At 40.2% G+C, this 8,429-nt stretch overlaps 2 protein-coding genes across 3 annotated transcripts; one reads left to right on the forward strand and one right to left on the reverse strand.

Annotated features, from left to right (window-relative positions):
- Positions 1-250: 250 nt before the first annotated feature.
- Positions 251-3,160, reverse strand: snrpa (small nuclear ribonucleoprotein polypeptide A). Of its 2 annotated transcripts, none has more exons than XM_029445725.1 (7): positions 3,022-3,160; positions 2,624-2,704; positions 2,357-2,529; positions 2,024-2,200; positions 1,091-1,267; positions 902-990; positions 251-815 (listed from the first exon to the last, which is right to left on the reverse strand). In XM_029445725.1, the coding sequence occupies exons 2-7, from the start codon at positions 2,694-2,696 to the stop codon at positions 656-658; spliced, it is 849 nt and encodes a 282-aa protein (XP_029301585.1). In that variant the 5' UTR covers positions 2,697-2,704; positions 3,022-3,160; the 3' UTR covers positions 251-655. The 2 variants fall into 2 exon arrangements, with proteins under 2 accessions (XP_029301585.1, XP_029301587.1); XM_029445727.1 differs by lacking the exon at positions 3,022-3,160 and adding an exon at positions 2,937-3,015.
- Positions 3,161-3,531: 371 nt separating this feature from the next.
- Positions 3,532-8,377, forward strand: actmap (actin maturation protease). Its single transcript, XM_029445724.1, has 7 exons — positions 3,532-3,769; positions 3,917-4,146; positions 5,581-5,649; positions 5,844-5,965; positions 6,303-6,432; positions 6,575-6,645; positions 7,527-8,377. The coding sequence occupies exons 2-7, from the start codon at positions 3,944-3,946 to the stop codon at positions 7,859-7,861; spliced, it is 930 nt and encodes a 309-aa protein (XP_029301584.1). The 5' UTR covers positions 3,532-3,769; positions 3,917-3,943; the 3' UTR covers positions 7,862-8,377.
- Positions 8,378-8,429: the final 52 nt, after the last annotated feature.

Below are 8,429 nucleotides of genomic sequence, written 5' to 3' on the forward strand. Positions count from 1 at the left end.
AAAAATCCTAAAAGAAAAAGCTCTCCAAGTCTTCCAAACACTTCACCCCTGCATTAACGGATTATCGCAGAATACTCAAGTTTCAGCAAAATTAATGACACCTGGGAGGACATACTGTCCCTTTACCCACCTACCCCTGTGCAACACACCTCAACATCAGAGGTAGAAGAAAGTGGGTTTGAAGCACCATCTATTGGCCTAAGACGAACTCCCACTGCAACATAAACACATATGAAGAAGTGAGGCAGAGCATGGTCTCAAAAAAATTCATTTTTTAATTACAAAAAGAAATAAGCTCCAGGTACAATGTCTGGTAGACCAGACCCTGGGTGCAATGCTTCATCAAAAACAAACACAGAAGACACATCAAGTTGCTCATGGATTTGAGTATTGTATATTTAAAATTGATACCGATCAGTAGGATGAAGAACTCTAACCTTTATTTTAAGTCAAGAGTTCTGTCAGTGTGGAAGAATAAAAACACAGCAACTTGATGCAAAGAATGTATACTTACATGTAACCCTGGACAAACAAAATACATCGCCCGTGCTGCACTGTTCAGCACTGTTATAAAAATGTTTATTAGTTCAAGTGACTGCTGTACAAAATAAAAAGACTTGTGTGTGCATGTAAGAGAAAGACCTGTCCTGAGGTGTTATTTCTTAGCGAATGAGATCTTCATGGCGTTCGCTTGTGTGATCTTAAAGCCTTGTAGTGCGTCCCGTGCTGCGCCGGCCTGCACTTCGTTTTCAAACTCCACAAAGGCGATGTCGTGGCGTCCAGGGACCAGACGCACCTCTTTGAACCCGGGGAACCTGAATAAACAACAAGACAGTCAGGTCTGGCATTCCACAAGATAGACAAATTCAAAACCAAATGAATATTAGGAGTCGTTACTGACTGGTTGAAGAGCATGGAGAGCATGAGTTCGTTTGTCTCCTCTGGCAGGTTGGTGAGGAAGAGGATGTGGTTGGGAGGATTTTCTGCAACCTGAGAGGATCAAAAGGCAGCACAGGTCAGAACAACCAGGACAGAATTATAACATTATCGTTTCATTTAAATGACAGCATGCTCTGTCAGAACACACTACCTGCTGGGGCATTTGTCCAGGCATCTGTCCGGGCATCATCTGGCCAGGAGGCATGGCACCAGGGGGCATCTGACCAGGCGCCATCCCTGGAGGAGGCATCATGCCAGGAGGGGGCATATAAGGCGGCTGGCCCGGCATGTGCATCATACGGGGAGCCTGGCTCATGGGAGGCATTCCCTGAAGAGTGAAGTACAACAGTGATGAGTGTGTGTGTTTGTGCCTCTAACACCATCAATGATCTCCACCTAAATTGTCAATTAATCGGTCAAGTTTTTTTCTGAATGAATCCTTCAGTTGTTTGGTCTATAAAATATTCTTCGAAAAATCACCCAAACCAATTATTTAAATAGTTCAAATCTTTGCCATTTTAGTCTCGAGTGAACATACTTTGGCCTCTTTTACCCTTGCTCTTATTGTTTGTCAATAAAATAAATAAATAATAATAATTCTGTTCTTTGTATATTGCACCTACATTGGTTTGGCTTATTTGTAGATAATGTTGAATGTCGTATTCTATTGTTTCTGTTTGTTTGGCTTATTTGAAGCTATTGTTCTGCACTTAAAGGATTTCACCTCTTTGAAGCTAATGTAATTGCAAGATTCTTGCTGTTCGGAGTTGTATCCTCATGATTGTTGGCACTTATTGTAAATTGCTTTGGACAATACCGTCACTGTGATGTAATTACTCTCATCAGGCAACGTAAGTCTAAATCTAGTTTCATGTTTGGAAACACAAACTTTGACCATGAGATGAAATAAATATGGCAATAATTTTCCAAAAGCTAAAAACGTGAGGCAGTACAGAATCTTGGTTTCAGTCGTAATTTTCTGTCGCAATCGTCATCCAGAGAACGAGATTTCACAATAGTTTGCTTTGTTAATGTTATTCTCTGTAAAGTGTACAAATCTAGTTGCAAACATCCCCCTACTTACAGGCATGGCAGTCGGTACACCAGCAACCATGGGTACAGCAGCACCCGGTACACCCTTTTTAGCTCCTGCTGCATCAGCTCCCTTCACCTTCTTCTTCTCTTTTTTACGGTCACGCTCCACATAAGTCCCCTTCATTTTAGCTATAATGTCAGAGTCTATCTTGGCATACTGGATACGCTGTAGGAAGAGACAAAAGTTGAAACTACTATGCATTTCAGAGGCTACAGTTTATATGCAGCAGAAGTTATTATATTGTGTCAAGCATGCATTTTTTGGCATGCGTTCTCTGTAAAGCTTCTCAGTGATCTGGTCCTCACTGTGCGATTAACCTACCATGGGTTTGTCGTAGAAAGGAAATCCCTGCATGGATCTTAGAGCATTGGCAGCACTGTTAACCTCTTTGAAAATAACAAAGGCCTGACCCTTCATTTTTACGTTTCGTGCAACCAAGATGTCCAAAATCTGTCCGAACTGTGAGAAGATGGCGTACAGCGACTTTTTCAGCTCTGCAAAAAGCATGAACATTTTGATTAGAAGTCTTCTGTGTGCTTTTACCTGAAGCCAGAAACTGAAGGCTATGCAAGTTGGGTATTAACTTACCATCTTTCTTGATTTTCTCATTCAAGTTGTTGATGTAGATGGTATGATTAAGCCGTACATCCGGAGTAGCCATTTTCTAACCTGCGGATGAGAAAATAACTTGAAAGATTATTTTTAAAACCAATTGGAATCACAGTTCTTGATTAGTCGCTAAGCTAACAAGCTAACAAGCTAACTTCAAGTATCGTGGGGCGAATGCTAGCTAAAAAGCTAAACACTAGCTATAGCTAACATTCCTTAGCTTACTATATCTATGTATATCTTGCCTACGTCTGATGCCACACATTATCACAAAGACGTCTAAATAGGGTACCTATGTCCACAAATGGGTTTGCAAAAGGTCTTGATAACCAAAACAATGATTTAACTGTTCAGCTCGATGTCGAAGGAACACTCACCTCGTAGTGATGAATGAAAAACCCGGCCTTCACAAATCCCGTCACCGTGCTCTGTTCTCGCGTTAAGAAACACGGTGTAACACTAAATTATGTGACCGTCAGATTCTGTGACCACTGCAAACGTCTATCACATTTTCTGTATTTTAATAGCTTCTGTTACTAAACATGGTGCCATCATAGTGTTTAGATAGGACCACACATTTCATAGCTGTTAAGTGGAGTCCCGAAGATGGATAGGCTATAGAGAGAGTAACAGATTTCGATAGCTCAGGTCACAGAAAGTGTCGTAACACCTGTTCCAGTTCAATTTAGCGCCCTTTTATTGCCTTTTTAAATCGTGTTTTTTCCAATGTTTTACTTAAATGTTTAATTAACAGGGCAGTCAATATTTAGTGTAACGATCCCAAACCGTACAATCTAAACTAAATACTCAGTAAAGTTAGTAGATGCAGTGGAGGGCGGTATGACCTTTTACCGTTGGTGTGAGAGCCAGCAATAAACACGAAGAAGAAGAAACTGCCAAATATGGGAAAACCAAAACACCGAGTTGTTAGCTAGCTGTGCTTCGCTCCAAACTGGGTATAGGATCTAGTTTGTATATTTTGACAAGCTAATTAATTTGTTTAGTTAAAAACAGGAGACGATTGTTGCACCTTGGTTTCTACCCGAATAGCATAATACCGAGTGAAGATAACTAACTTTGCGCCCTGCTTCCATGCAACAGAGCTACTATCTTGACTTTTAAGAGGTAGGAGAGTGAAGGGTGTGCGGGTAAAGTTAGGCTGTGTGCATTACAATGTTATTGCAATTTGTATTGGCAATAGTCAAGAGTTGCTGTAACTTACCCCTTTGCAAAGATGCACAAAATACTAACCCAAGATGCCACTTCTATCAGAGTTAATCCAAAAGGAGCTCAGCAAAGATGTCAATGGAGTGCCCCCTGTCACTTCCACCACCACCTCCTCCTGGTCCACCACCACCACCTCCTCCACCTGCTCCTGGTCCACCACCTCCTCCAGCCTCAACACCCAGGAAGAAGCTGTATCAGACTATAGCCAGTAGCAGGAGTCCTGTGGAGGGGAACCACACAGAGGCCCGCTTACTGCTCAGTCAGAGGGAGAGCAGGTGAGATTTACAAAGAGAAGATCAATTTATTTTGCACATTTAATCTAAATATCTGTTTATTTTTGACCATTGGAAGTTATCTCCTTCTCTTGAATCAGATTTCAACTAATGTTTTGCTGTAATCACATTTAATAAGAATAATTATACACTTTATTTATGTAGCACAATAGGGACTAAAATGTCAAATGAATGGAAAATAAACCACACTTGATAAAGATAGTAAAAAATATAAGAAAGTAAAAAGAAATGGTAAAATCAATACACATATTTGCAGCAGCATCAGAGGGTCTCCAGTCTCCGGTCATTATCTTTTCTTTCTTTTCGTTATCAGTTGGGAAAATTATAATTTAAAAGACAAAAACTAAAAGAATTATTTTGCCCTGAGTTTACTCTCTACTAATCAGTGCCTAGGTCTCTAAGGCTATAAATAAACACAACAGAACTTACTTTTTAAAACTAACACAGAACGAAATAAGAGTTTTTCAGCTCGGAGCATCTTTTTCTGAGCATTTGAGCACAAACACTCCAGATTATTAGATCATCTGTACAATCCAAATGTTCTGCAATAAAGCTTAGATTATAATGTTTACCTTTCGGTTGACATCGTCACAGGGGTGCTGTCCACTCTGTTGAGGGCACAAGTAATGATGGTACTGGAAGAATTCACAGAGAATAAACCTGCAACTACTGTGATAATCGATTTATCATGGTAATCTTTCATGGACAAATGTCAAATATTATTTTGCTCCACCCTCTCAGTTGCTTTCTTGCTTTTCGTTCTCTCCTGTGATAGTTAATTGAATGTCTACGGCTTAAAGACATTGTAATGCATCACATTCTGACACTTTCTGACAAACTGTTGATCAAGTAATTGAGTTGGAGCTCTAGTGATGTTGTACTGGACTGCTTCTTATTGAAAGGTGTTCCTAATATTTTGTCCACCCCATTTAAATTAGGGGTAGGAAAATATTGATACACTGGAGTATATGAGAAAATCTTTCTTTGTGATACTTTATCAATAAATAAAAAAACACTGCGAAGATCTGCAGCAGACAGAAGCTTATTTTGTGTTGTTTTTAAACCCCCATTTAAACCACTAGATGGTAGTGTTGTAATCTGTCTTCACACATTGGACTCTTCCATTCAAAATTGAAGGTCGACAGAATATTAGAATCACCTCAATATGTTGTAGTCCTGAATTGACACTTAGTGCAGCCTCAAAAATGATAATAGAGTTGAATCAACGTCTCTGACACAGTCAACAAAAACTGAATATTATATGCCTCACAAAGAAATGAGTAATAGAACTTTTCACAGCCGACATCTTGACTCGTAATAGTAGGAAAAAAGGCCTTTTGCAGCCCTGTGGAACTTGATTGTAATGGAATAATGTGTATTTATGTTATGCTAGGTGGTGTTTTCTTTGTGCTTCAGTTTTAGGAAGGACCTGCAGTGGATACTGGTGAACAAGTATGTGCCCTCCCTCATCCAAGATGGTCCACAGTAAGTCAGTAAACTATGGTGTCAAGCTACACCTTGATCTACATTTGACTGAGAAAGCACACAAATCAAAATGTTATCACAACTGTATGTACAGTGGGGCTATTGTGTTATTAGTTTGGGTTGAATGCCTTCATGGTTAAGTCATTAAACATGAGTGTTTGCCAGGGTGTGACTGTTATTTATTTACATTTCAGGTGCGGTCTGGTGGCTTTGTGGATGTCCGCTCACCTTCGACAGCCCCAGAGTGTTGACTTGGAAGCTGTTGTTCAGATGGCACTGAGCAGGGGATACACGGCACAGGGTGAAATGTTCTCAGGTAACAAAAGTGTGTAAACTGTTTTAAGTCTGTTTTGAATGATGTGGTAAGAAGAAAAAAAAGTCGGGAACAAGAGCAGAAGTTTTTTTGATAGCAAGATAAAGCATCAAAGGTAAAAAACAAACATACTTCAACATCACTGGGTGTCTTCAGAAGTGCATTAAACTCCATATGTAGGAAGAAATTAAACATGTGGAAGTTAAATGACCAGGTTTGTATTTTAGCAGGTGTAGTAATTCCCTCTTCACAAGCAACTAAAATGCAATTTTCTCACTGTGTAGGGTTCTGCTCTATGTTTGTTTTTGTTATGTTCTCATTAAGATTTTTATCTTGTCAGCTGACAACATGGCCCTGCTGGCAGAGGAGGTTTGTGACTGCAAGGCAGAACTGCTGTCTGGGGGTTTAAGTGGTAATAATGCTGCAACCATCATCGCACACCTGTGGGGGAGACAGCCTGTTCTCATCCCGTATCCTACACCCAAACTAAACTGTCATGACGGGTGTTCTGAAGGAAAAGACAGAATTTTGTGGTTGTTTTTTTTACTGCTACTTATGTCATAAAAGAAAAGTTTATGATTAGAGGACAGAATTCCTTAACAGTATGTACAGATATGATGAGGACTACAACCATGAGCCGTGCCAGCGGAGCGGCCACAGGGCGCACTGGGCTGTCGCTTCAGGTAATACCGGATATTTCACTCACCGGAGGGGTGTTTCAGAAAGATTGTGAAAAGCATGTCTTGAATTAACAAACAGAACCAGGATCCGTCTGTTTCATAAAGCTGGTTTGGAGCTAATGTGAGCTGCTTGGCAGACCTGAGACATCAAGCACAGATCAATTCCCAGTGAAGTAAACAGACATATTAAGAGAAAATGCAAGTTACTTTTGTAAGGATATTGTGGTTCAGCAGCAAGCTTTGTAAATAAACGTATAGGTGTAGAAGTATAGGAAGCATCATACTATTAACACATTTTAACGTATCAAAGAGGATCCCAGAAAAGTATGCACTTCATCGTTAGATCATTTGAATTTTTCCTTATGTTGCTTGGTTTTTACAAGAGACATAACGACCTCCACATGGTGAAAATATTGTTTAAATAACTTCAGATTAGCTGTCTGCCGGGCCTTCTGCATTTTAAATAACGTTTTATTTAGTGACATTTAGAAGAGAGAAGCAACAGCCATCAAAGTGTTTTATAGCGGTGCATATTAAAAGCACATGATCTGTTGAGTGTAATACTGTGCAGATATTTTAGAATGACAAAGATCTGACTTAAGAGTTTAATTCTGCAATTAAGTGCCTCTCATGTTATGACATGGATTGTACTGGAAACTGACTCATGTTGCAGCAGTAAAGAGGAACCTTTGGGGAGGAACTTTGCAGAAAACACCGTTTCTTTAAGATTAAGAAACAATACTCCTTTATTGATTCCTGGTGGGGAAATTCTGCTGTTGCAGCAGTACAAGGACAGAAATAAATACAGATAAGTATAGAAAGTACCAGAAATAAGCTGTAAAAGCATCAACATGCCACACAATGACCTCATCTTTTTGTTCCAGGTGTCCTCCTCGGTCTGGAGCCGGGGAGCGTGAGCAAAGAGCACACTCAGCCCGATCCCACGCTGCCCTGGCTCTGCCTCGCCGTGGACAGCAGCTCTCCCTGTCCTGTTAGTAACGCGGCGGTCAAAGAGGTTTACGTCCTGGCCAAGCAGGGTAAAAGCCTGCGCTACCAGCTATGGAATTTGGACAGCGTAGCTCAGAGCAACGAGCAGCTGAGGACGATGGACCCTCAGAGAGCAAAGGACGGGACTCAGTATGTGGTTCCTCAGGGAGGGGTGCAAGCCGGGCTGGCCGGACAGGCGGTGTTGCTCCACACAAGGACACGGGAGAAGTAAAAGTTATGCAGAATACTGCTGAGAGGGATCCCAGTGCACTCTCATGGTACAGTGTGATCAATATCACAGTTGTTGTTTTAAACAATATGATGTCTGCATAACTGCATAACATAATCGGCATAACAAAAGGGCTTCAAAGTGTTGTGAATCTTCACATTATGGTAATGACACTTTATGTGCTACAAGCAGTGTATTATCAAAGATGCTGGATTTGCAGTGTCGTTTCATCAATGGAAAAGCATATTTAATTTATAAGTATTAAATGTAATTAACTAATTCACTGGATAAACCAGAAGCCACATTTATTATCTTAACATTTCTTTTATAATGACTTTCAAAACAATACACTGCATACATGCATGTAATCCTGCGCCAGATCCTTTTATAACTTTTATTTATGTAGAATTATATTTTTGTCCTGCAGGTTTATATTGTGATGCATCTTCATTCACCTCTTGGGGCTCAATACATCACTGACTGAGTGGAATATATTTATACAATAAATTCTTGATTTAATATTTTGTCATCATCATTCACTGCCGGCCTGTACACATATTGGGACATTCAG

Source organism: Cottoperca gobio, chromosome 13, assembly GCF_900634415.1.
Source record: "Cottoperca gobio chromosome 13, fCotGob3.1, whole genome shotgun sequence".
Classification (NCBI taxonomy): domain Eukaryota; kingdom Metazoa; phylum Chordata; class Actinopteri; order Perciformes; family Bovichtidae; genus Cottoperca; species Cottoperca gobio.

What these genes read in the sequence shown, in the direction of transcription:
- snrpa (XM_029445725.1), bottom strand. Translation starts at nt 2,696, where the DNA reads ATGGCTACTCCGGATGTACGGCTTAATCATACCATCTACATCAACAAC. An exon ending in TGAGAAAATCAAGAAAGATG is followed by an intron (nt 2,530 to 2,623) that starts GTAAGTTAATAC and finishes TGCTTTTTGCAG; the next exon opens with AGCTGAAAAAGTCGCTGTAC. An exon ending in CTTTCTACGACAAACCCATG is followed by an intron (nt 2,201 to 2,356) that starts GTAGGTTAATCG and finishes CTCTTCCTACAG; the next exon opens with CGTATCCAGTATGCCAAGAT.
- actmap (XM_029445724.1), top strand. Translation starts at nt 3,944, where the DNA reads ATGTCAATGGAGTGCCCCCTGTCACTTCCACCACCACCTCCTCCTGGT. An exon ending in AGACAGCCTGTTCTCATCCC is followed by an intron (nt 6,433 to 6,574) that starts GTATCCTACACC and finishes CAGTATGTACAG; the next exon opens with ATATGATGAGGACTACAACC. An exon ending in GCACTGGGCTGTCGCTTCAG is followed by an intron (nt 6,646 to 7,526) that starts GTAATACCGGAT and finishes TTTTTGTTCCAG; the next exon opens with GTGTCCTCCTCGGTCTGGAG.